Source organism: Callorhinus ursinus, unplaced genomic scaffold (genome assembly GCF_003265705.2).
Source record: "Callorhinus ursinus isolate GAN/ISIS: 27379988/994484 unplaced genomic scaffold, GSC_fseal_2.0 scaffold24, whole genome shotgun sequence".
In the NCBI taxonomy this organism is placed as follows: domain Eukaryota; kingdom Metazoa; phylum Chordata; class Mammalia; order Carnivora; family Otariidae; genus Callorhinus; species Callorhinus ursinus.
The window spans coordinates 4,302,534-4,329,924 of record NW_027397086.1 but is presented as its reverse complement, the minus strand read 5'-3'; the positions used below and the strand labels follow the sequence as shown (position 1 = coordinate 4,329,924).

Sequence of the window (27,391 nt, the reverse complement as noted above, 5' to 3'; positions counted from 1 at the left end):
TCAGAGGTCACTTCCTGGGGCTGCTTTTACAGGAGGGGCAGCTGCACCAGTGGGAGAGGCTGGAGTTGTATGGGTGGCTTGTGAAAGCCTTCCCTGTGTCTGTCCTTCCAGGGCCCAGACAAGGCGCGCTCCCAGCTCCTGATCCTGGACCGCGGCTTCGACCCCAGCTCCCCTGTGCTTCATGAATTGACTTTTCAGGCTATGAGCTATGACCTGCTGCCCATTGAAAATGATGTATACAAGTAAGTGTACAGACCCGGCACACCTTTGCAAGCAAACCAAATGCACCTCTGACCTAAGAAAAAGGATGTCTTTCATCCCAGGGAAAGCAGATGCATTGATAGAGTCTTGCTAATAAACCTGCAAGCTTTTCTGTGAGTTCCCAAATCTATGTGGCATCAGCAGCCAGGAGCTCGTGCCCGTTTGGGGAGAACAAGAACTTTAGATCTTTAGTTCACGGCTCATGTCACCTCAGCTCAGAGCCTACTCGAGGGGTTCATATGTTGGGTGTGTGTGTGTGTGTGTGTGTGTGTGTGTGTGTGTGTGTGTGTGTCTATGTGCGCACATGTGTATGCATATCTTATTCAGAGTTAAAACTTCTTATTTATAGGTCATGAAATATAATAAAATATATCAACAGAAGTTTCTTACTTTATTTGCAAAGGAGCTGTTTTCTTCATTATAAACAACATTTTTCTCGGTAACAATCACCCAAAACTCAGTTTCTGAAAACTAATTTTTCTTTTTTTGGAAACAGACTGTATTGTTCTCATGTGGTTTCAAAACTAAGGTTCTAAAAATGTGACTGAATGTCAGTTTTCCTCCCTGTTGGTACTTGTAATTCTTGCTTTCCCTTAGATGTTCGTGATTTCACATGTAAAAATATGCTGAGGGCCTGTTGCAGGTACCTGATTTTAAAACTGAAAATTTAGGTACCACATGTTTGAGGATGGTATCCTGGTCCTTCCCAGGAAGGAGCAAGCGTGATCTTTGACTTTCCCTTACAAGTAGCTCTGAACACACCTGTATCCCGACTTGAGTACATACCGGCTGCCCCTGCAGATTTTAAAACATTGACTCTGGGTCTCTCCCTGCCCGAGAAACTGCTGCTGTGTCAGGTGCTGATCCAGCAAACCTGCTACGGACAGTGACCCCTCAGATGGCCGCAGGCCTGTGGTAGAATCATCCGTGAGAACATCTGTCTGCTGAGGCCCGTAAGCTCTCGTCTGTTACAAATCGGCGGGGCGGTTGGATGAATTTCGTGGGGGTGCCTCCTCTCTAGGTACGAGACAAGTGGCATTGGAGAGGCACGGGTGAAGGAGGTGCTCCTGGACGAGGATGATGACCTCTGGATAGCCCTGCGCCACAAGCACATCGCGGAAGTGTCCCAGTAAGAGCCCCTTGCCCCCACCTCTCCCCAGGGACCCCAGCCACCCCCACCACCCCAGCTCCAGGGCTCGCCCCAGAGTACAGGCCAAACTTTTTCTCCAGATGGCAGTTGCTCATGTGCACACTCTGGGCAACTAGCACAGAGCTGCTCAGTGGATGAATTCACCCACGTGATAACCAGTGATGATGAAGCCCTTCTAATCTCAGCTCGAGTGACACCAACTTCACCAAGTGAGAAGGTCCACTCTGTGTTCAGGTGGCTCTTAGTATTTTTAGAAAACATCGGTAGCTCTCAGGAAATGCTTTGTAAACACTAAATGTTTAAAGCCAGTGCCTGGGGCGTCTGGCTGGCTAGGTCAGTAGACATGAAACTCTTGATCTAAGGGTCGTGAGTTCAAGCCCCACGTTAGACATAAAGCCTACTTATAAATAAATAAAGCCAGTTCCTTCCATTGAAAGATCCAGATTACACTGCATCAATTCGATTTTCTTTTATATAGCCTGTGTGTCATCTTCTTCCACTATTGTCATCCCTAAAATTTCCAAGCAAGAGCTGATGTGTATATATAGAACCCGTACCTTGCTCTGAAGATGTTTCAAAATGTTTATAACACCTGAACTTTTTTTTTTAAGATTTCATTTATTTATTTGATAGAGACACAAGTGAGAGAGGGAACACAAGCAGGGGAATGGGAGAGGGAAAAGCAGGCTCCCCACCGAGCAGGGAGCCCGATGCGGGGCTCGATCCCAGGACCCTGGGACCATGACCTGAGCCAAAGGCAGACAAGAGGCGCCCCTTTCTTTTTTTTTTTTTAAAGATCTTTTTATTTATTTGACAGAGAGAGAGACAGTGAGAGAGGGAAACAAGCAGAGGGAGTGGGAGAGGGAGAAGCAGGCTTCCGCTGAGCAGGGAGCCCGATGTGGGGCTCAATCCCAGGACCCTGGATCATGACCTGAGCTGAAGGCAGATGCTTAACGACTGAGCCACCCAGTCACCCCCAATTTTTTTTTTTTTTTAGATTTTGTTTATTTGAGAGAGTATGTGCACAATTGGGGGGGAAGGGGCAGAGGCACAGGGAGAAGCAGACTCCCTGCTGAGCAGGGACCCCCCCCCCCAGACTGGCACCAGGGCTTGACCCCAGGACTCCCAAGACCATGACCCGAGCCAAAGGCAGATGCTTAACCAAATGAGCCATTCAGGTGCCCCTAACACCTGAATTAAGCTATAAATGAAAATTCTGCTTTTGCAGAAAGACATTCTTTTTTTAAGATTTTAAGTTATTTATTTGACAGAGACAGACACAGCGAGAGAGGGAACACAAGCAGGGGGAGTGGGAGAGGGAGAAACAGGCCTCCTGCGGAGCGGGGAGCCCGATGCGGGGCTCGATCCTAGGACCCAGGGATCATGACCTGAGCCAAAGGCAGACGCTTAATGACTGAGCCACCCAGGTGCCCCTTGCAGAAAGACTTTCTGTCTGCTACATTGAGTTGGTGATATCCTCAGTAAATTCACAAGGAAGAGTGGGAAAATAACACAGTCTTGGATAGTTCAGTTGTTCAGAAAAGTGGCCCCAAACTTTTTGGATCACTCAACCTTAGGAAAATGTTGCTTCACATTTCCAATATGCAAGTTTATTTATGAATTTACTATATAGTTAATTGTAGTAATATATATGTTTTACAGTATATACAAAAGCATAAATTTAAGAAGGATGGAGTAAAGTAAACATAAATAGATGTACTAATAATTTCTTCTCTCAAATCATCCTGTACACCCCCCTCTGGAGACCTTGGTTTAGAATATTAGTTAGGAAAATGATGTATCCCTCTCTCTCTTCTTCACAAATCACTTTTAACTGCATACCTTACTGGCAGGAAAAGTTGCCACATATTCCTAAAGGAAGAATCTCGCACCACTTCTGTAGCATCCACATGGAGGCCCGAGGCATTGCTGTGAAACTTAGCTGCCTCCTTCTGTCTTCTAGGGAAGTCACCCGTTCTCTGAAAGATTTTTCTTCCAGCAAGAGAATGAATACTGGAGAGAAGGTAAATGCATACTAGAGCTCCAATGTCCTTTAGGCTAATTCCTGTCTTCTTTCTGGGAGCTGGTTGGCAGGGTGCCTCCATGGCACAGGACTAATGAGTTAGGGAGTTATTGTCACCTCTTCATCTAATATCATTTTGTCTTATTTTTGCATTCAAGATTGAGATCGGAGCCCTCATCTTTTGATGTTTATAGAGATCTTCATTTTGTTACCCTGAAGATTAATATTTACTGTTTTAGATCATAATTCAGTTTAAGCCAGAAGAACTAAAAACCTTTTTTAGCTTGTGGTGGAATTAGAATTCATAACTTACTGGTCCTCTCCTTACACTGACATGGGTTCATCAGAGGTGGTTTACCCATCGTGGTCAAGGCAAATACAGCTCTGATTGTATTTTAAGCTTGCTTAAAACCATTTGGTGACTCTGTTCCCAGTAGAAGTCTCACTCGCTCATGGACACACCTTATAGCACCAGGCCATCAGGCTCCCCAGACTCTCAGGTCTGCCCCCCACCTGCTTGTACCCACCACCTTGCTCCAGCCATGCCTGACTTCCTTGCCTAGGCCTTGCCTTGTGAAGTCCTGGTCCTTTGGCTCAGTCATCATTTTCTCAGGGAAACCTTCCCTACTCCCCCCTAGACTAGTGAGGTGCCTCTATGCACCTATGCAGCCACACTTGTGATTTCCTGAAGAACACTAATCATCTCAGTCAGAATGGCTCCTCTGCTAGATGGTAGCTCCTCAAAGGCAAGAAGCTCTCTTTTTTGTTTGTTTGTTCTGTTCTTGTCTCTCTAGCACCTCACCTGGTATATAGTAGTAATTCAATAAATTTTTGCTGGCTAAGAGTGGAATTAGGTGGGTCACACAGTTAGCAAGTAAACTTTCACCTGTCAGGGTGCACATCCCAGCCCTTTCCCAGCTTCTTCCTTCTTTCTACCTGTCTAACAACTGTAGCCTTTCTGCTGGGATGAAATGTGAACTCAATTTCAAGACTGCTTGAGCTGAGTATGCAGAAAAGCAGCACGGGGAAGAAAAATTGCTCTTTCCTGGCAAGAATTCTGCTCTCAGTAACTTTCTAGTCCAATAAATAAAACATAATTGCTACCCTTTGGAGTTTAGTTCCCCACCTATAAGATGGTTACGGTATTTGGATCAATAATTTTTTGAACCAGAGGCCTGGAAATCTAAACCCACGGTGATCTCGGGCTTAATAGATTCGAGAGTTTCTGAGCATGCACTCGGGAAGTCTGGTGCTGGCTCCTGTCCTGCTCCGTGCCTCCCACCCTTGCAAAGCCTCCTAGGTCAGGACCACTGGAGTGAGACCATATGTTTTCCTTCCCCTTGTAGACTACCATGCGGGACCTGTCCCAGATGCTGAAGAAGATGCCCCAGTACCAGAAAGAGCTAAGTAAGGTACGACCATCCCAAATGATGGGTTTGAATCTTGAGTATAAACAGTTGCAGTAAGACCTCTCAGAGCCCCTCTGTACTGACTGATACATTGAAATCCACAAGTTTTTAATCAACTTCCAGTTTTATTAGGAAAAGCTGTGAGGCTGGGTAACTTACTTCCTATGACTTTCTTTTCTCCTCTTTATCCTTCAATTCCTCACCTCATGAGCCTCTCCCCTGGGCTGCTTGAATGTGCTCATGACATGGCAGGAGGGGTATCAAAGAATTCTTGGACACATTGTAGAACCATTGTATCACCCTACCCTCATAAAGGATTCCTCCCTCCACTTGCCTCCTTTAGGAATGCAGTTTGTTCCTCTCTTTTGACACACAGAATTTTCTGTCATGATATTTGTGTTCCTGCTGGAAAGCATGTTTTATCTCCTTTATGAGGCTGGAATCTCCTCATGGCATTGCACAGTGTTTATACGTTGTAGGAGCTCAGTAGATGTTGCATGAGTGATTTCTTGTGAGCGAGTGATTTCTTGATTACACACTCTCTGCTTTTTCCCAGTATTCGACTCACCTGCACCTGGCCGAAGACTGCATGAAGCATTACCAAGGCACCGTGGATAAACTCTGCCGAGTGGAGCAGGTAGGACCTTTTCCTTCTCTTTCTGCCATGCCCACTGACCCAGCTGAATTGTAACATCTGACCTTGAACATCCCGCAGAATCATAGGATATAGAAGTCTACTAGATCACGTTGTCTCAACTCTGGAGCCAATCAATGCACTTCCACTCTCAATGGTAGGGACTAGATTGGTCTGGAATGCTGTGTCATTTGGATTTTGCATGTCTGACTTTCTACTGGCTCCTTGGAATGTCTGAAGAGAGATACATGGATCTCTGAGCCCTACACTGACAAGGCTGGCTGAGTTTTATATTCTGAGTGTATTCTTCTCCCGCTGTGACCACACCAGCTTTGGAGACCTAGATGCCGAGAAAAGCTAGTGCAGTAGCATGTCAGAAACGCACCCACAGCCTCCCTGATCACGATTAGGACTGAAAGTCAGCAGTTTGGGATTTGAATTCTGTTGATTGTTTGATGTGCCTATTTCTGCTTTATTTTCCTCATCAGCAAAAGGAAATAACAATGCTGCCACATTTTCCAGGAGTGTTGTGTGGAGTCACTAATCCTGGCCCTCCATTCTCCAAGTGTGAGAACATTCCTCAGCTAGGGTCAGCTTCCAAGGCAAGGGAGGGCATTAAGCAAGTGTGAAGCCGCAGTGAGAAAGAACGGCTCAGGTTCTCAGTGTGAAGCTAAGATTTGCATCTTCTGGCATGATGTGACAGGCCAGCTTGGGTTTGTCAGACCTGTCCTGATTCATTGACGCTCTTCTAAGGGGAAGTGACCCTGCAGAAGTCCATCAGTTTCATGGGCGAAACCAGTTCTTCTTGGCAAAAGAACTGGACTGTCTGGAAAATCCCTATATCAGTAAAAATGCAGTCGGGGTGAATCCTTCAAAGCATACATTTTTTCAGAAGTGCTCCATAGTATTTGTTGAACTTGTTATATTTGATTGGACCTTTAGAGAGTATTAGACTCAGGTCCCACTGCACAAATGTCTGTTGAGGATGGTGGTAGCTCTGAGAGGTGAAGGGGCCTGGGGGCACCCACCTTCCTCGACCTGGACAGACCATGAACTCGAGACCATGATGGTTATGGACTCATGGGGTCTTTAGAGGAGGGAACCTTCAGGCAAGCCCTGTCTGGGCTCCAGGGGGAGTTGCAGCCATTGGTCTCTGAGAACAGAGTGAACGGTTCATGGTTTCCTGAGGCTGATGTGCCACCGTCTCTGGCCTCTCTACAGTCGATATGACTCTTCCCTGAGTCGTGAACTGGGGGCCGTCACTGTGCTCTCTCTCATCCTCCCTCTTTTGCCAGCCCCTCTTTCCTCCTTCATCTTTCTGGGTTGGATTTGCAAGTTTGGGAGCCCTTGTTTTTCTCCTCGCCCTGAAAGTGGTTGGAAGATTAAAAACAGGTCAAAACATAGAGTAGCTCAAAACTCAAAAAACATGTCCTTCAGCGCCAAGCGGGAGCACATGGGAAGAGTCTAGCCAGGCAGTGGCCCCTTAAAATGCCAAAGCTTTTCATGTGTGGGAAGACAACCCTTTCAGCCCCGATCCCTCAGCAGGGCTTTGTACCTCTAGAGGACCCACCAGGATTGAATCTTGACCCACGGAGTCAGCACAGCTACACGGGCACTCACCTGGAGGGAGCAGCCTACCTTCAAACAAGATGGCAAAAAAATCATGGTGGTTTCTGTTTTTGCAAAGTGAACCCTGGGGCTGTCATCACTTTTCACTGACGCTATATAAAACAATGCTAATGACACCAGTGCTGATTACGGGGCATTGTGAGAGCAGAAGCCCCTACATAGGACCTTCCCCAGCCAAGCGGCAAATCCCGTTTACAGACCACCAGTTGTCTAATAGTTCCCATCCATCCAGACCATCGCCAGGGATGGGGCCAGTGTGGTGTGTTTTCTGCAGGACCTGGCCATGGGCACAGATGCTGAAGGGGAGAAGATCAAGGACCCCATGAGAGCCATCGTCCCCATTCTGCTGGATGCAAATGTCAGCACTTACGACAAAATCCGCATCATCCTTCTCTACATCTTCTTGAAGAATGGTAGGAATGGTGGGATGGAGAAGAGCGGAGAGGCCCATCCTTGGGCAAGTGAGGCAGGTGGGAGAGAGAAGGCAACGTAGAAAAGTAGTTTAGGAGACATGGAAAGGATATTTTTTTTTTAAGATTTTATCTATTTATTTGGCAGAGATACACAGCGAGAGGGGGAACACAAGCAGGGGGAGCGGGAGAGGGAGAAGCAGGCTTCCCAGAGAGCAGGGAGCCCGATGCGGGGCTCGATCCCAGGACCCTGGGATCATGACCTGAGCCGAAGGCAGACACCTAACGACTGAGCCACCCAGGCGCCCCGGAAAGGATATTTAATACGGAGATCCCAGGGGCTCTTTACATTTGGGGAAATGTAAGCAAATGAGTTGCAACTAGAGGCAATTAATTCTAGAGGTAATAAAGGTGTGGCATCTCTGGAAGAGACGGGTGGGAGCGGGGAGAGGCCACTGACTGCAAAGCCAGTTTGTGAGAGCATGTCTGCCAGATACTGGCATCACATTGGTAACTCTGCCTTTAAATAACTGATTTTTACGCACATTATAGTTGCCCATAAGTGTCCATTGTGCAGGAGATGGACACTGAGACTCGACTTCGATGTGGGTGGGGGTGGGCAGGGATGCCTGAGAAGCAGGAGACAGGTGGACATACAGACCATAATGGGGCAGTTGCTGGTGGTCGAAGCCTGGGGCAGAGTGGCTAGAGTGGAATCAAAATGCCGATTTTGTCCTCATCTTACAGTAAAGTTGATGTGGTGAAGATTCATTTCTACTAACCCTGAGAAGGGGCACTGTCCCCCCTCAGGCGACTGGTTCTGCTTCTGAGTGTGTGATGCATGGTGGTTGGGTGTGGTGACCCGGGGTTTTGTTCTCACAGGCATCACTGAGGAGAACCTGAATAAACTGATCCAGCACGCCCAGATCCCCCCGGAGGACAGCGAGATCATCACCAACATGGCGCACCTGGGGGTGCCCATCGTCACTGATGTAAGGCGCCAGCCTTGCATATGGGGAGGGAGAGGCAGAAGAGAAGCTGGCGTGTCTTATCTTTTCTCCCAATTTACTTAAGGTGGCTTATGATACATACACTCAACATTGAGAAAGAAAAAACATAAAATCAGAGGAATAAAGGTATAGAGAGATGTAATAAAATAGAAGTGTTACTCCCAGAACCAAGATCTGCACAGAGTCATTAAAGCTGAGCTGTGTCTGCACCAGCCTCAAACAGGAGTCACGCCGGCTTCATTCTCTGTGTCTTGAGGTCAGTCTGGCTCTGCCTTTGCACACCCACGTCCAGCATCTTCTCTGAGGGTGAGAGCACAATGCTTAGTTAGCATCAAGCAGGTTTGCCACTTGGTTCTTCACTGGTGATGATTCAGAACCAGGCCAGGGCAGGCTGTCTGGGAAGCCCGACCCCACCGCATGCTCTAGAAGAGGCTGGGGGTCGGGGGGGCTCCAGAACTCAAGGAAGAGGCCCAAGCACTCTTCAGACCTCTCTGCTAGGAACCTCACTCTATACTTTCTTCCTAGGGGGAGTTGTTCACACAATGGTGCTATAAAGCTGGAGTTGCAAATGTACTTCTTTTGGAATATTAGAGTCAAAAACATTGTCCCTGAGCCCAGACCAGGGACCTAGAACTGGAGGTAGTTTGGTGTTTTTAGATTCTTTTTCACAAGAGGCACCCAAATGGGAATGGAGATGGTTTGCTCATGCACCCAGACTGTCAAAGCAAAATCAAAGACCAAGTCCTACCCAAAACAGTCTTTTCTCCTATAACTGAAGCAAACAATGTTTTTAACTACCAGGATTTTTTTTTTTAAGATTTTATGTATTTACTTTAGAGAAATGGGGAGAGAGAGAGAATGCATGCACCAGTGGGGGGAGGGACAGAGGCGGAGGGAGTGGGAGAGGGAATCTCTGTCTCTCTTTTTTTTTAAAGACTTGTTAGAGAGAGTGAGCAAGCACACAAGCGGGGGCGGGGGGGTGACAGGCAGAGGGAGAAGCAGTCCCCCCATTGAGCAAGGAGCCTCATATGGGACTTGATCCCAGGACCCTGGGATCAAGACCTGAGCCAAAGGTAGATGCCTAACTGATTGAGCCACCCAGGCGTCCCAGGAGAGGGAATCTCAAGCAGACTCCCCACTGAGCACAGAGCCCGACGCAGGGCTCAGTCCCATGACCCTGAGATCATGACCTGAGCTGAAACCAAGAATCAGATGCTTCACTGACTGAGCCACCCAGGGACCCCACTACAAGGAGTTTTTTGAGTGACACTTATATATTTGGCCCACATTTGCCATTTTTCCTGGCTTTAAAGAACCAAGTTTGCTCCAAGTTCTTGGGCAAAAGCCCAAGGGGCACACGCTGGACTTTTCCAGGAAAACCCCTCCCACTTCGTACTCTGCCAGTGCTGACTCTCTGAAGGGAGTCCTCAGGAGCAATTTCGAAGGGCCAGCAAAGTCGCAGGGGCCCAGATGACCCCTGACTCCATCTAATGTCACGTGTGTTTGCACTCAGTCCACACTGCGCCGCAGGAGCAAGCCAGAGCGGAAGGAGCGCATCAGCGAGCAGACCTACCAGCTCTCGCGGTGGACCCCAATCATTAAAGACATCATGGAGGTCAGTGAGGGAGGGCTGTGAGGGTATGTGGGGGACAGCCAGGGCCTGGGGCTCTTTGCCCACAGGCCCAGAGGCCTCCAGCTTCACCTGCTGTGGGCTGGTGGTGATAGCCTGGGGTGGTTATCTGTCCTGGAGGATTTGTATCCAGTTTCAGAGCTCTTCTAGGCCCCATAGCCTTGTCCTCAGGGTTTAGGGAGAGCTGTCCCCAGAGGCCACCAGATGCAGACCCCCATGATCTATATGACATAGCCCCAGAGTAGAGACCCCTCGATGGTGCTGTATCCAAAGGACCAAACACATCTGGCACCTATAGGTCAGATGAGTAACGAGTGCTACTCCGAGGGTGCAGGTGTGGAGGGGCCTTCAGGATGCGACCCGAGCCCATCCCTCCCTAAGACACCCCATCAGTCAGGGACCCTGCCAGGCATGGTTCTGCCTCTGCTCGTCTGTTCACATCCATCCCTTGCCTGTGGTGCTCTCCCTTTCTGCTTCCGAGCCCTGCCTGCCTTCAGAGTCCCCATTGGGTCTGACGGTTCCCATGCACTGCCCCTGTGTGACCTCCCGGCACCAAAGAGGCTGCCCCAGACTCCTGTAGTGTGTCAGGGCTGCTCTTTACATACATGTATCTGTTCAGTGTTTGGAGTCAGCTTTTTATACCTTGACCTCTGCCCTCAACTCATGTGTCCTCTGGCACTGTGCCTTGGGCATAGTAGGTGTTTCGTATCTGTGAAGGTGAGTTGTCTCTCTGCTCTCTGCTTGTAGCTCAAGAAACCCCGCTTAGAATCCTGCCCCACTGGACCTTCAGGGTGGGTCTTGGAGCTACCTTGTCCAGCTCCTGCTCTCTGTAGGTGGACAAGACCGGGGTCCTGACAATGAGGGGACTTTCCCAGAATTCCTTTGTCAGTTCAAGCAGTCTGTGTTCCTGCGGACTTATTAAAATAAGTATACTTTAAATATATATAGTGAGTCAACTTCCTGTTTTTAAAACCCACAAACCAAAAGGATGGGTGAACATGAACATCTAGGAACCAGTTACATTTCTTTGTAATATAATTAAAGCCCACCCCCTATCTCATTTGCTCCTTCATTCTCTGCTCCCTTTTCCTGCCCCTCTCCCCCTCTCCCTGAAGAGCCGTGTGTGTGTGTGTGTGTGTGTGTGTGTGTGTGTGTGTGTGTGTGTGAGCTTCCCATGGTACCTGTTAGGAGGCATGGGGATTTCTAGACAGCAGGAGGTGCATAGCTGGAATCTGCCCACTGGATAATTAGACCCTTGGAAAACTGAAGGTGTAAGATCTTGTCTTGCCCGAGAGACTGCCTATGCCTAGTTTCTCCAAGACTGATGGCAAGTGTCAGGAATTTATTGGACAGAATGCAACATTTATAACCTCACATAGAATGTAAAAGAAAAAGAAAAAACAAATTAGAAGGGAAGCAAGAAAAATGAATGCAGTTTTGTTAAAGTTTTTTTTTAGTCATCGCTACACCCAACATGGGGCTTGGACTCAGGACCCCAAGATCAAGAGTCGCATGCTCTTCTGACTGAGCCAGCCAGGCGCCCCATTGCAGTTTTTTGTTTTTTTGTTTTTTTTTAACTTCTCTTAAAGAGGCAGACCTGCAGACTGATCTCAGTGCACCAGCCAGTTGTAGGGCATCTGGTCCCTGCGGAGCCCAGTGCTAGGCACCTGGGTTGTTGCAAACTTGGCCGTGTCACTGTGCTAAGTGACTTGCTCTTTGAATCATCTTGCCTTGGTTCTGTTGGCCCTTCTCAAACAAATGGCAAAAGCCCAATATCTGTCTCTTTTTTTTCCAGGACACAATTGAAGACAAACTTGATACCAAGCACTACCCTTATATCTCTACTCGCTCCTCTGCTTCCTTTAGTACCACCGCGGTCAGGTGAGTGAGAACCCTGAGCCCAGTGAGTGGGAGAAGTGGGCCCATCTCTGGTTGGTTTTCAGGTAGTCCTGTTAGGAAGCAGCAGTATCCACAAGAACCCTCCCACTGCTTCTCATCACAGCCAGAGTGCAGGCCCTTCACCCTCAGGCTTCCCACTCCACTCTGACTCATTCCTTGCTCCTCCCTTTGTTCTCTCCACTTCTGCCTCACTAGCTTCCTTCTCTGCAATGTCAGGCTTACTTCTGCCTCAGGACCTTTGCACTTGCTTTTCCCTCTGCCTGAAATGATCTGTCCCCAGTATATCTGCGTGGCTTGCCCCTTATCTCCTCTACCTTCCCTAACTATCCTTTTTAACATTACACCAGTGTTCCCAGCTGTGCTATTCGTAATAGCTCAAAAGTGGAAACAACCCAAATTTCCATCAACAGAAAAATGGGTAAACAAAACATAGTGTATTCATACAATGGAATATTATCCAGCCTAAGAAAGGAATGAAGCACTGACTTGTGCCATAACATGGGTGAAGTTTGGAAACATTATACTAGGTGTAAGAAGCCTGTCACAAAAGCCCACACATTGTATGATTTCATTTGTATGAAATGTCCAGAGTGGGCAAATCTGTAGAGACAGAAAGTAGATGAGTGATTGCTGGGGATGAGGGGCAGGCGTTGGGGTGGTGGAATGGGGAGTGACTGCTAACGGGTATGGACTTTCTTTCTGGGGTGATGAAAATTGTCTAAAATTGACTGGTGATGGCCCACAGTTCTGTGACTATACTAAAGACCACTGCATTGTACACACTAAATGAAGGAATTGTATGACGTGAATTATCTCTCAATAAAGGTGTTACAGAAAATAAAGAAAAAAAATGATAGCCACCCCCAACACCTCCTCTCCCCCTTCCTTTTTTTGTTCACTCCATACATTATGCCAGCATGTAGTAGAGTATTTGTGTTTCTCTTGCTTACTGCCAGTCTCCCCCAATTAGAATGTCAGCCTCACGAGGGCGGGGATTTGTGTGTCTATTTTAGCCTCAGTTGCTAAAACAGAGCCTGGCACATAGTAGGTGCTCAGTGTATTCTGCTTTCACTTTTGATTATTCAATTGAAGGGGATGAATATGTTGTCTGCATAGAGCTTCCTTTCTCAGAATCATGCTTGATGGAAACGTAGATGATGGAAGTGTGGATGCCTTGGGTTTATTGGGTTTCTGCCACATACCTGGTGATGCTCAGATATTTCAGCTTGGAGATGTGAGTAGACAGCAATCCATACTTCTGTCCCTGGGTTCTCCAACACTGTGTTTTCTTGGTTGCTCACGGTATCTTCCAGGGTCTGTTTTCAAAGGCGTTTCCTCTCTTTCTCCTCCTGCCGTGCATCGGGAAGCCTTCCCTTCTGTGTTCTGTGAGGATGTCTGAAGGCGTTTTGCCTCCAGACTCTTCTTGGCCTCCCTCGTCTGTGTGGTCCAGGCTGTTCCCTGACCCACAGAAGCATCTGTTACCTTTCCTGAGGTGGCAGCCTCCGAGCCAGGGTGCTACTGTTTTTCTTTGACAGTGAGAGCCTGGGGTGGCTCCTGAGAAGGGTCAAGGCTGAATGAACCTTTGAGCTTGGAACAGGAGCATCGCTAGCTCCAAAGAGGGCGTGCCGGGGCCCTGGAGTAGCATTTAGCCCCCAAGATGAACACTCTGCATGCTTATCCTCCTGCTCGTGCTTTGCCTGCCATCTCTCTTGCCTCGCAGCCTGCTGCCCTCACTTTTATTTTTTTTAAAGATTTTATTTATTCTTGAGAGACAGAGGGAGAGAGAGAGAGTCAGAAGGAGAAGCTCCCTATGCAGGGAGCCTGAGGCGGGACTCGATCCCAGGATCCTTAGCCAAAGGCAGACGCTTAACAGACTGAGCCACCCAGGCACCCCGCCTCTGATGCCAGTGGAGGCCAAATGTCGATTGCCAACATTGGGTAAAATTCAAAATCCCCGGTAGTGCTGCACAATGGCAGACTGTCAAAGGATTTTCTCTGTGTTGACCCCATGTGCCCCTGGCACCTTCAGGATCAGAAAGTGACTTTTTTTAACGCTGTCATTAGGAAGAAGTACAGAGATTTCACTAGAGACTCTCTCTCCTTGTTTTGCTTTTTGTTTTATTTCCCCCATTTTCTTAACCTGGAAGCAACCCATTTCTTATTGTTTCTGAGGATAAGGTGAAGACTTACTAAGAGCACCTCAGGGGCAGTGGGGGGAACTGCCCCACCACTGAAATGCCTGTCTGGCAGGAGGAGCTCAGTGTCACGTCTCCTGGGAAGACTTCTCCGGTGATGCCCGGATGATGCTAGAAGGCCCTCCCATGTGTGTCCTGATAGCACTGAGCTCCTCTGTAGCACGATTCTGACCTGCTTCCTTCTCCCCACCCACCCCAGTTAAACCGCGAGCTCTCGGTGGGCACGGCTGAATCTCCCTCGGGGTGGCACCGCGGGGCCAGGGGAGACCGTAGCCCGGTGAGGTTCTTGGTGCGTGAATCAGCATCCCGACCTGAAGGCGGGCCTTGACTCTGCTCACTGCCAGCCGAGGGTCCCAGACAAGCCTAGAAACCCATACGCTCGAGGGCAGAAGCCTGACAACCACTGTGAGGGGTGAAGCTGGGGGGTGTAACACGCCAAACTTTAAAGCTAACTCGAGCCTGCCTGTCGCCTCGTGTTTCTGAGGGAGTGACAAGCTCAAAGCATGGGCAGCCAGACCCCTTGAGATTGTGCACAGCGGTTCAGCTCAGCCAATACTCGCTACTACTCTGTTTTGGTCACTGGTGTACAGAATGAATGTGTAAATAAGTCATTGAGGTATGAAGTGCTAAATGCTTCAGTGCAGATAAACGTAATTAATCTCTCTCTCTCTTTCCTTCTCTCTCCCTCTTTCCTTCCCTCTCCCCTTCTCCCTCTCCCCCCCCCACCCCAGCGCCCGCTATGGGCACTGGCATAAGAATAAGGCCCCGGGGGAGTACCGCAGTGGTCCCCGCCTCATTATTTTCATCCTTGGGGGCGTGAGCCTGAACGAGATGCGTTGTGCTTACGAGGTGACCCAAGCCAATGGAAAGTGGGAAGTGCTAATAGGTGAGTGGGGGCATGTGTTCTAGAGGGAAGGGGCTGCTTCGTTGCACTTTGACCCATTCCACGCTTTGGTGTTTTATTCTGTCTTCGATTCTCCATTGCGCCTGCAAAACTTAGTCTCTAGACATGTTTGTGGACAGCAGCAGCTAAGGGGCAAAGGGTTCTTTCCTCGTGTCTGCACTGTGTCTCGTGATGAGAGGCAGCTGTAAGCAATGGGAAGCGCCCGAGCACAGACTCCCGTCCCTGCTTGGCCACTGCCAAGCGGGTCACCTTGAACAAGCGCTCCACCTCTCCATGCTGCGAGTTCCTTACCCAACCAAACGGGGTTAAGAACACCCACTTACAGCCTTGCACTGGGCCTGAGATGGGACTTGTCTGTTTCCTGGCATTGGGCCTCATATCCAGAAGATGCTCAGTGAATGGAAGATAAATTATCGCCCCCTTCTTTACCTGTCCGTTGGAGATGGACAGACACAGCCTGCGAGCAGATACTGCGTGAAGCATACTGGCCTGACTGCTGGAGTCTGCTAAGGGGTCCTGCCCCCCCTTGTTCCTACCACTTCCAGGTCGGCCATACCCTTTCTGGCATTTCCTTTCCAGAAGAAAGAAAGCGACTCATTAAGCTGATTTAAAGACTCCTTTTTCATGCCTGTAGGAGCTTCCACAGTTTCTAGGGCTGGAAGGGGAAGAGTGAATTCCAGATGCCTTCCTTTTGCCCCATCTTGCCCTTAACAAAATGGATTGCACCTCCTGGGCTGCCTCTTGACCTTGACAAAAGGCTATCGGCACATACTGCCCTGGCCTTGCCCCTGATCTCTATAAGCTATGTCCGTTTTACACCTCCGCTTTGGGGTAACCAAGTCACAGTGCCCCCTAAGCTCTCAGAGTGAGCAGGTTCTACAGACCAGTCTATGTGGCCATTCCTGGGTGAGTCAAGAGGGACCTGGCACTGTCAACCGCCTTTCTAGAGACCACCATTCAGTGGGGAGACTGGACATCCTCTCCTTCCCCTCCCCATTCCCTGGAACTTCCCCAGCTGGTCGCCATTTCTCCCTGTATTGTTTTCTTCTTTTTTTACGTGGACCCCATGATAAAGCTCCCTCTGTCCCCTGCTTGCGTATGTGTTGCATGCATGTGTCTGATAATTCTCCACTCAAATACAGCTTTCCTGGGCAGAAGCTGTCACAGCCAGGCTTTGGTGTAAATCTCCCTCTTCGACTTTGGCCCTGACTTGCAGTTGCCTGTTGGGGGGTGGAACCCCGGGGTGATAAATTTGCCCCCGCAGATTCACGGAGAGGCCTTGCGCAGACAGCTGACGTCCGCAGCGTGGCCTCACCTGCTTTGTGCATGCCGGCTGTCCTTGAGGCCTGTCCTTGAGGCCTGTGTGCGTGTGCGCGTGCTCGCGTCTTGCTTTCTCGTACCTCATTGGCTGCATAAAACATAGGCCTGAGTTGGCATGTTCCTGTAACGTACCGTTGTTCAAGCAGTCAGCTGGACTCTGTTCTCCCACAGGTTCTACTCACATTCTCACTCCCACCAAATTTCTCATGGACCTGAGACACCCCGACTTCAGGGAGTCCTCTAGGGTATCTTTTGAGGATCAGGCTCCAACAATGGAGTGAGAGTCAAAGAAACAAAGTAAAAGCAGCTTATTACAGAAAAGAAACTCTTCCACTCTGAAGGGTTTTCTTTGATTATTCCGTCACTCTTTTTCTTTCTTTTTCCCTTTTTAGTTTATTTATTTGATTTTCTTTCAACAAGAAAATGCTTGCAGTTCTTAACCGATTGAAAATGTGTCCGGTGCTGCCTTCACAGACCCTGCCACGAGAGCCTCTGGGCCCCGGCCTGCCAGCTCACTCGTGCCCTGGGTCACCTGCTGCTCAGTCAGGCAGTGCTGCCCCCTGGGTTTTAATCCAAAAGTGATTATAACTGCTGTGACCCGTCCTTCAGAGGAGCTGGAAGCTGAGGGATGCCTGGAGGCATGGCATGCAAGCCTGCTGGCCCAATTTGTAGGCACCAGGCAGGGAACACATAGCCTCCTGCTTGTGTGGGGGTTGTGCAAACTTGAGAGTGAGGCCAGCAGTCGTTCAAGGGACCATCATGTCTAAGAAGGCAGAAGTCCAGTGGAGATACGCACGGGTACCTGATCGTGAGGGAAGCTCGTTGGAGCGTGTCAGAATAGACTCCACGTCAGGGGTAGTTAGACACAGAAATTCCTTTTTCCCAGGACAGGCGCTCAGCTCGAGGAAGTTTCTAGGGGGTGATGGGGTCATGAGCCATCGTGTACTTGGTGAACTCCAGCCACCAGTGGAAAGCTCGGGTCTCATGTTCGTCTGGGGGAAATGGCCCTTTGTAGTTACTGTTTCAGTAATTGCTTTTATTTTCATTCTCCTGTGGATTTTTTCTAGTGTTGAGTCATCACACCCCTCCCTCCCACTGAAGTCTCTTGGTGAGATCTGGGAACCTTTGGGTTAAAATTCGTTCTTCACACAGTGTGCTGTTTGGGTGTCTTCTCTCCTACCACGCTTATGCCTTTACCCGTTACCCAGGAACCTGGTGTCCGTCTGGTAGATTATCCAGATTTTACTCTGTCCTCATTCCTCTCTCTTTCCATCCCTCACATGTGCTGGGAACCTCCTTTGCTGTGTTATGTGACAGACGGTTACTGAGGAACTCCACTGTAGCATTAGTTTTTCCGTAGCTTTCTTATGCAGTCTGTGATGAGGCCACACTCTGTGTACCTGACTTCATGCACTCCACCGACCCCCCCACCCCCACCCAGGCTGAGATGGGGCCTGGTGAATCACGGGACATGAGTCACCTGTGAGCAGTGGCGAGGCCTGGACTCTAGCCCCAGCTCTGCCAGGAGCACCTCTGGGACTGCAGGAGGCACCCCCCCCTCCACACACACACAGTGCAGAATGCAGAGAGGCTAGATCGCAGGGCCCCAGGCTCCTTGAGCTCTGACCATCTCATTCAGTAATTCAGATCGGGGGCCTCAAAGCTTGCAGTCCTACCCTCATGCATTTGCAATCTCTGATGAACCTCAGGGCATTGGGCCATCAGAGCCATAACCAGGGAGCACCAGAAGCGTGCTTGTTTGTATAAACAGAACATGCTCAGGCCAGAAAAGGACTCGCCCTAAAGGTCGGAACAGGCAGCTGTGCAATTTGTCTCCTCTTTCCTCCCTGTGGCCTAGAGATGGCTCCCCCTGGGCTGTAGTGAGGGGAGAAGCCACATGTGGGATGAGCCTGCACGGTGCACAGTGGGCTGGCTGTGGCCCTGGGCTGCCTCCCATCCTGCCCAGCTGCCTTCCCCTAGAAAGTGCAGCCAGTGGGTGGTGAATAAAAGCAATTGTTAAAAAATAGTCATTGTTAAAAAAAAATCGTCATTGTTTAGAAGTACCTTGGTTGGTTGGTAATCAGAGACATCTGGTTCTGTGTACAGAGGGCAGATAGGTGATCAGCATTTGCTACAGGATGTATTGTGAGACTTACTGAGGACAGGTGTTCAGTCCAGGCTACAGCAGTGGCGGTGTGCTTGCAGGCTTTGAAAGACTCAAACCCACAGCCCGGAGGCTCCAGCTAGGATTCGCTCTGGGAGTCCCTGCTTCAGAAGCAGCCTGTCCCTCACAGGCTGGTTTCCTTTGTTTTATGTTCAGTCAGTACAGAGGGTCTCAGCTGACATCTGAGCAGAGAACACGAATAGACTTGAGTTGTGTACTCTTGGCTTCTGAAATGGTTTTTTGGGGCAGTGTTGTGTTTTAGAGAGTTCCTTTAGGAAAAAGCGCGACTTGGAGCCCGAATCCCGGGGAGGTCGGAAGGCAGATGAAACTATGACTTGCCCCCTTCTGTTGTGATTATCCAGGTGATCAAAGATGAGGACAGTGCAGGACAGGAGAGGGCCGGGGTTGTCCCCTGTCCAAGTCAGTGTCTGCAGTGACTTAGCTTCTAGGAGATGAATTTTCCCGCTCAGCAGTGAGTGAGCGTGTCCCTGGAGGGCCCCGCGTGCAGGTGCCGGTGCCCACTCCGTCCTCTGGTGCCTCTCTCTCCCCCACGTGCCGGTTGAAGGGAGCAGGTGTGGGTAGCCGAAGTGCACAGATGCTACCAAGCCTCACCTTAATCCCATTAATCAGTCATCCCTCCGTACCGTCCAGAAGTGAAGTCTTTGCATTAGATCTTCACCCCAGGCTCTGGGGGGGGGTTGTGTTAAAAGTACCAATCCTGAGGGAATGTCCAAGGGGCCGCCTGGAGCCGGTGGAGGTGCACCGAAAAGCTGTCCACGTCCACAGCACTTGCACTGGGGAGAAAGTTTTTGGTTTTTTATATTGAATGTTTTGCTTTATTCCCATTTGGGATCAGAGAAGTCTCATTTTTCAGTGGGACTCAGATCTGAATCTGAATTCAGAGCGAACCCATTGCCCAACTGCTATTTAAGCATTCGCTTATATGACCCCTCTCGGGGCCAGGGGCCCAGTGTGCCCAGAATTGAGACCAGTGGCCTGGCTTCCGGGCCTGGCTGTGCCACCAAAGGGCTGCAAATGAGCACTCTGCCGCTCTGGGCTTCGTTCTCCCATCTTTAGGATGTGGGGTGGGCCAGAGCATGTTTCCCAAACCTGGCAGATCATCAAACTCTTCTGGGTTGCTCTTACATGTACACATTTCCTGGTACCTCCCTGGATCTGCTGAGTTGGTAGGTGCATTTCGGCCAAAGCCAGCAATGCCTAGACTAACTGATCTGTAGGAACACCCTGATCTCCAGATTTTCTCAGTGAGGAGAGATTTTGTCCTGGCAGAGCTCACTGGGTCTGGCCCACAGCTCTGACTATCTTTCAGATGACTGTGTTTGGAGACCACCATTCACATTTCTCAGTCTTGCACTTACGGAGCATAAGAGAGACCCTCAGAGCAGTGGAACCCCCTTGCAGTTCTGAAGGGCCGACCTGGTCAGCTCCCGTGGGTTCAAAACATGGGTTTGCTGCATGTGTATTATAGGCTCATGCAGCTCCATTTGCAGTGTTTGTGGTGGTGGAAAGCTTGACCAGGGTTTTAATTCAGGTGATTGGGTGACAAGAATTAGCTCTCAGGTGATTCAGATTAACACCAGCTGGTCTGGATCCTTTAAAGACACCCATTGAGTTTGGGCACAGAATACTCAGTCCTGGACATTTTCTTCTTTCACTCAGACTGGGAACACCAGATGGTCAGCTATTAGATAGTAAAAAGTTCTAGGAGCATGGATTCCTTAACCTTTTTTGGCCTCCCTCAGACCTTGAATTTGCATGTAAGCGAGGGTAGGGAGCACTTTGGGATAGGCATCTGACCAGAGGCTCCCTTTTGATTTTTCCAGGAAATCAAGTCTTCTGTCTTGTTTCCCCGAACTCAGCTGGATGGCGTGGGAGGGCATTAGGGACGGTTTCTCTAGCATGTGCACTGGTCGCCTTTACCTGGAAAGCGCCCAAGTTAATCTCTGCACAAATACCCAGAGGCTTTCTAGATGTAGACGCACAGACTGCATGGAGTTGAGATTTGGAAGACCCTCACTCTGGCAATGGTTCACTGTTAAGAATTTGGCAACATTTATTCCTGTTTTCTCACTTAGGGAGTAGTAGCCTTTGACGTTCTTTAGGACTCATAGGAGGATTAGCAATGTCACAGAAATGAGTCTACCTTTGGTACCTCTGTGGGAGGGCGGTGCTGTAAAAAGGCCCAGGAACATACTGCTGAAAGGCCCAGGAACATACTGCTGAAAGCCCCGTGGCCTTTCCTGAAGGCGCCTCAGGTGTGCAGGGCAATGGGTCAGTGCAGGGGCTGGTATGGGCTGTAAGTAGCCAGGGACTAGTTCCTCCCTCGGGGCAGTGACAGAATGGCTAGGGCTTGAACTACAGAGGATGGGATGTTGGAAGAAGCCCCTCACATTAGAGGTCTGGACGGACCAGGCAGGTTCAAGGCCTGCAGTCCCAGCCATCGCGGGTCAGCTGAGCACATAGTGGTCGAAGGCACAGGGACCCTGGTATTTGGAATCAACCCCAACAAGCCAGCCAAAGCCTTCTTTTGCCTACCCTCCGGGTGGAAATCTGGCAATCTGCAGTTTCTGTCCCCACTCCCTCAAGGCCCACGCCCTCGCCCGCACCTCCAGGGAAGCACATTTTCAAGTACGGATCTCTTTTGTTCGGTTCTTCTCTCCCACCGGGATCTCTTTCTTTGAAGCCCGCTGCTGCATGTGTGCCGGCCTCATGTTCACACCGGTCACTTCTGTTCTGTTCCAGTAAAGTCCATGTCCAAGCCACACGGTCCATGCATCTTTTTTTACTGCACTTAGCTCTCTCTCTCCTTATGAAAAAGGACTTCATCTATTTATTTTATTTTTTTTATTTTTGCAATAGAAGTATATCTAATTCCATTAGCTTAAGTTTTTTGCAAGCATTTCTAGTCTCTTACAATGTGCGGTCTCTGCAAGGTAAGGCCTCAGGTACCCTGGCCCTTTCCCTTTCACACCTGAGGTCCCCCCCACAAGGGCAGTCCCAGCCCACTGGCTCCCGAGGTCAGTGGCTTCCCCCAGGCACCCCCCAGGGTGCCCTGCCCATCACTCCCTCCCTAGCAGGCACCATCCTTTCCACACACAGCCCCCTACCCACCCCCCGCCCTCTTCCCAGCCTCTCCCCTGCCGTATGGTTTGGAATTCCTCTCCCTGGCTTCACCGCGAGTGCAAGAGAGAATCAGAAATGCAGCCTCCCTGTCCCCTGGCAGATGACACTGAGCCCAGATGGAGAGGCGGGTTTCTTCCTTGGTATAGCCTGGGACCCTGCCTGAGCCAGAGGATGTGTTTTGTTTATCCACAGTCCCCAAATGTCTCCCAGGCCTATTGTGATGTGGCCCCAGCACCCCACCCCTGGCCCCCTCCCTGCTTCCTCTAGACCAGGGTGTGGGTGGGGGAACGGATGCGGAGCTGGGGAACGGAAGAGCAGGAAAGGAGACATGGTGGGAACCGGAGCCAGCAAGCTCACTGTCTTTTCTGCCCCCCAGGATCCACGCACATTCTCACCCCACAGAAACTGCTGGACACGCTGAAGAAACTGAATAAAACAGATGAAGAAATAAGCAGTTAAAAACATAAGCCACCCCTCCAAAAAACGAACCCTCTTCCCACAGTGCTGCAGCCCCTACCGCTGCCCGCCTCAGTTACTTTGCTGACCCCGTCCCTCCACCGCCGCCCCCAGCTCTGCACGCCCTGGCCGGCACTGTCGCCACTGCGTTCTCGTGTTTAATGATGCCCTCTTCTTGTGTGAAACAAAAGAAAATAATGCATTGTGTTTTTTAAAAAGAGTATCTTCTATATGTGTCCTAAGAGGAGAAGTTCCCGAGTAAGGGACACACTGCTGGAGAAGTTGTAGAACCGTCTAGAATGAATGGACACCTTCTCCCCATTATTAGGATTCCATGACCTTGTATATAACCCAGTGCGACATGCACAAATTGCCTGAGTATGGGAAGGTAGACATTTGGGTGTTTTACAAAATCTGTTTCGGGTTGTTCCTGTTCTTTTCGGGAATCACAGAGATGTCTGTTGCTGGAATATTTCAAACTGAGGATTAATCTGTTGGCTTCACTCCAGTTCTTACCCCTCGGCCTGCTCTCATTCAGATAAGCTTGGCAGTGAATATCAGGTGACATCTTATGAGGTTTGAGCTGGAAGCGACCTCTTAGCCTTCCCCAGTGGCTTATCCTCCCTGTGCTGGGGCTGTGGGAGGGGCTGGAGGTGTTCCTGTGAAGTCAGGCCGGGTGCTGGCCTGCGTGCGTGCAGCCTGTCACCGCCCCCCCTTCCCCCGGCCCAGCCCGTGTCTACAGGGCTGTGATCCCAAGGGAAGTAATTTTGCAGCCTAAGTCATGGTGCCCAGCGAGTGCAGAGCAAGCTCCCACCAGGACCTTGGTCTCTTGCAGAAGCAGTTCTGCTGGCCTTTTTGGCCAGACCCTTTGCTTCCCCGGGCACCACCCCTAATAGGGCTCTTCCTTCTCAGCGGGGTCAGCACGGGCAGAGCTCCCAGGTGAGGAACAAACTAGAACGGAATGGGTTCCGCAGGCTCCTGGGCAGAGGGCCCTTTCCTGTAGAGAAGGGTCTGCGCCCCTAAGACTTCAGACCATGGGAGAAAAACAGCCCATTGGATTTATGCAGACCCTGTTCCCGCTCAGATTATCCTCAGTTTAAGATACTTTATAATACTTTATTTTGTGTCATGTGGGGTCATATGTCGTCGTGCTTGTAAGAGAAAATGATCATTTTATTCTCTGTATAAAACTTAGCTCTAAAGCAAAAATGAAAGAAGCAAATGCAGAAAGGATGTCTCGTCATCCTCAAGACTCAGCAGCTCTCCGTTCTCTGATGGTGAGCGCACCATGTGTTCTGCTGCTGTTGTCACAAAATATAATGACAGTGGAAGTCACAAAAATGTCCCCTGCCCCGCCCCCCGCCGCCCTTGAACCCCTGCAGACCGTGTGCATATTACTGTCTCGTGCTGTCCTTGCAGACGTGGTGTGTGCTAGCTCCATGCGGCCGCCCGCTTTCCTTTCGGAGTGCATTCCTCGCCCTCCCTGGTAGCCGCTTCGTGGTGGTCTCTTCCCAAGGCTTCGGAGTCTCCCCGGCGCACTTGGATTAGTTTTCAGGCCTCTTCTCTCTGTCCCCCTCTCCCATTTCCTTAGGACAGAACTGTAGGTGCTTGCCCTGGTTTGTTTCTCGCTGCCGCTGCTTGTTTCATCCCCTCCCCTGGACCAGACGGGGCTCACGCTTCAGGGCCTTGTGCGTCGAATGTGTTGGGTTTCCTTTCTCTGTTATTTATATAAAAATAATTTATCAAAAGGATATTTTAAAAAAGCTAGTCTGTCTTGAAACTTGTTTACCTTGAAATTCTCAGAATCTCAGTGTTGGAAAGTATTGAAGCACAAACATGTATCATCTCTGTACCGTTCTGTACTAAAGCACTCGAGTCTAATAAATCAATCAATCAGCACCCATTCACGGTGTCCGCGGTGACTCCTGGTCTGGCTTTACCTTGAAGAGTCAAGGCAAGAAGGCTGCTGCGGCGGCCCGTTGCAGATGAGACCACCACCCCGGCTGTGGCTCGGAGTCTTCTGGAGCCCAGTCAGCATCGCTCCCGTTGAGCTCTGTAATGGTCTCACATTCGAGGACAGTTCACGAAGCTTGCCTTGGGCCCCGGGCAGCAACAGGGCACTGCTTGTGGTCAAGGGAGCTCTTCTGGGTCTTATTGCTCCTTATCGGAAATGTCTCTCTAGCTCAGAGACCGCAGGCCTCCGTCTTTGCAGATGCTCCCTACTCGGTGGCGGTGTATTTAGGGCATGCAGTGCGGCACTTTATCCATCTTACTGTTCTCCTCCTCTCTTCCCACTGCCACACCCTCTGGCCTTATGAACTCTCCAGATCAGGACCTGGTGAGCGTCCTGTTGCTCCAGAAGCTTGTTCAGAACCTGGACAGACGGAGATGGGTTTGGCCCAGCTGGGGGAGTAGACCCTTGAGTTAGGGTTGGGGTCACACCGGAAACCTGCTGGAATAGGAGGCACGGGGGAGTGGGGTTCTTTGTAGGAACTTCTGATTCTACTCTTTGGTCCTCAGTCAAATCCTGATCTCCTTCAAGGCATGAAGACACCTCACAACTTGAGGCCAGTTGGCGGAAGCTACACCTCGACCCAGCTGTCCGCTGGTGAGACTTGCCTTATAGGGAGGTAATGACGTCCGTGACCATTTATTGAGTCCCTGCTCCACGTCAGACCCCTTGTGTCCTGCATCTGTTGGCTGGCTCCCTTCCCAGGTTCACACATGAGGAAGCTGAGGCCAAGAGCAAGGCAGTAACCCACAAAGTCCACTCCAGCTAGGGGACATCAGACACTCACTGTCTTATAATAGCAATAGTCGCTGCCCCAGTAACCAAGCCCTGGAATGAGATCCAAGATCAGAATGTTTCAATTCTAAATTGTTCTAAATTGAGTTTACATTAAAGCAAAGTAAATGCCATTTGCTCCTTCCTTCCAGGCCACCCATACTCTCCAGGCCCACGCTAGTGGCTTGCTAGTCTCTCCCCGACTGTCTCTTTCATGCTTTGACCCAGGGTTTCTGGCACCTCCCTCCATTCCCACCACCCGCCTCGCCACCAGCCAGCAGCAGAGATGTGGCCCTTTTTATGCTTCTGGCAGTTCTTTTGTGTTACACGGCACAGATGGAGCCTGTGGGCCGCCCCTCCAGAAAGTCTCCAGTGGCGTTAGATACTCTTGGAGGAACAGGGGGTTCTGAAACCAAAGCAGATGGTGCTGACTCAGTAACTGAGCAGTCCTAGACCAAGACAGGTCTGAGAGCTGTAGCCGGTCCCTCTGCCTTTCCAGGGGCCAGGGCCAGGTGGGGGGATCTCACCCAGACCCTGCTCGGGGGCCTGTCCACCTGCCTTGGTGTGATACCAGGCATTCCTCCCTAGGAGACAGAATGGCGGAGTGGCTAGGAGCACAGGCCTCAGCCTCAGGCAGGCCTGGGTCAAATCCACTGTCGGTCTCATTCCACGTGACCCTGACGAGGGACTTTGTCCCCTCCTGTGAGGAAGCCCGTGGAGGAGTGCTGCCGAGCTAGCCCGTGGTGAGTACAGGAAGCACTCAGTGCTGATAGTGCTGCTGATCCCTGGCTGAGTCCATGGGCGAAAGAACAAACATGCCCATCCACTGGGAAAAAACCATATGTCCGTCAGCTAGAGAACGGGTAAACTGTGGCTAACTCTGTGGCAGTTAAAGATGCATGACCTATACCTATCAACGTGAATAAATCTCAAAAAGTTAATATTGAGTGAAAAGAGCAAGTTACAGAAGAATACATACAGAATGATGCGTTTATATAAGGTGGCAAAGCCTCATAAAAAGCGCTACATAATGCTTACGGATACCCATGTTGTTAATGTGCAAATGCATGTACGAGAATGGTAAATACACCTAAGTCAGGACAGTGGCCACCCATGAGACAAAGGATGGTCATTGTGGTGTTACCTTATATCCCCAATTACACAATGAATCCGTGGCTTAAAAGTGCTTCATTGAATAAAAGTATAGATAATAATTCTAATTGTAGTTAATATATGTTGAGCAATTATTACATGTCAGGCATGAGTGTTTATATCTATCTTGCTAATTCATCTCAATTTTAGGAGTTAGATGTCATTATTAACCCTATTGACAGATGGGGAAACAAAGACACAAAGACAGAGTAATTTGGCCAAGGCCTCCAGGTGGCACATGGCAGAGCCTAGATTTAAACATGGCAATCTGATTCCAGAGCCCAATTTCTCTACTATCAGAAAAACATTACCGGTATAAAAAGATGACAGAATTCTGTTGTGAATACAGAACATGAGTCAGTATGGGCTGAAACCAATAAATCTTTTAAGAATCAGTTTAGGGGCTCCTGGGTGTCTCAGTTGGTTGAGCGTCTGACTCTTGATTTCAGCTCAGGTCGTGATCTCAGGGTCATGGGATTGAGCCCTGCATTGGGATCTATGATCAGCAGGGAATCTGCTTGAGATTCTCTCTCTCCCACTGCCCCTCCCCCACCCTGTGTGCACGTGTGCTCAAGCTCTCTCTCTCAAATAAATAAGTAAATCTTAAAAAAAAAAAGAATGATTAGTTTACACAGCAACCAAAAAAAGAAGAGTGGAAATAAAACATGGAACAATAAAAATTGGATTTTCCAGGACAGCAAGCTGCAGCTCCCTGGTTCCCCGTGCATTACCTGTTATGAAGGAACACTGTCAGAGTAAGTACATGGGCACAGTGACCTCGTCCATAAGCCAAGCAACTTTCCTCACACCAGTCACAAAAGAGTATATTCTAGAATGAAACCAAGTCATTCCATCGCTAAAGGTAGGGAAGAAACCCAAACTATAGAGACAGCAATCAGAGTTCTACTCCTTAGAGTAAAAAGTAGCATCGGAGGTAATGTTGCCAAGAAGCTTGTGAAAAATCAGCTGCTGCTGACCTCCAGCATCCTTTGAACAAATGACAATTTGCCTGATGGAAACAGTCATTTAGAGAGTGAAAAATGATTTGGAGGACCAGTTGTCAACACACATGCTTCCCTTTTCAATTGAATCAAACAGTGATGAGCAGGGGCACCTGGGTGGCTCAGTCCTTAAGCATCTGCCTTTGGCTCAGGTCATGATCCCAGGGTCCCTGCTCCGCCGGAAGCCTGCTTCTCCCTCTCCCACTCCCCCTGCT

At 49.6% G+C, this 27,391-nt stretch overlaps 1 protein-coding gene across 4 annotated transcripts in view; it reads left to right on the top strand.

The window, feature by feature from the left end:
* STXBP1 (syntaxin binding protein 1) overlaps positions 1-24,143 on the top strand; it is a 69,914-nt gene extending 45,771 nt beyond the window's left edge. For 2 of the 4 annotated variants that reach the window (XM_073905717.1, XM_073905718.1), the window contains exons 9-20: positions 112-242; positions 1,283-1,390; positions 3,375-3,435; positions 4,781-4,846; positions 5,400-5,480; positions 7,381-7,519; positions 8,399-8,508; positions 10,040-10,141; positions 11,952-12,037; positions 14,982-15,136; positions 16,646-16,771; positions 22,159-24,143. In XM_073905717.1, coding sequence (XP_073761818.1) covers positions 112-242; positions 1,283-1,390; positions 3,375-3,435; positions 4,781-4,846; positions 5,400-5,480; positions 7,381-7,519; positions 8,399-8,508; positions 10,040-10,141; positions 11,952-12,037; positions 14,982-15,136; positions 16,646-16,755 — 1,149 coding nt within the window. In that variant the 3' untranslated portion in view covers positions 16,756-16,771; positions 22,159-24,143. The remainder of the gene's footprint in view (positions 1-111; positions 243-1,282; positions 1,391-3,374; positions 3,436-4,780; positions 4,847-5,399; positions 5,481-7,380; positions 7,520-8,398; positions 8,509-10,039; positions 10,142-11,951; positions 12,038-14,981; positions 15,137-16,645; positions 16,772-22,158) is intronic. The other 2 variants (XM_025888092.2, XM_025888093.2) reach the window with 2 other exon arrangements.
* The last annotated feature ends 3,248 nt before the right edge of the window (positions 24,144-27,391 follow it).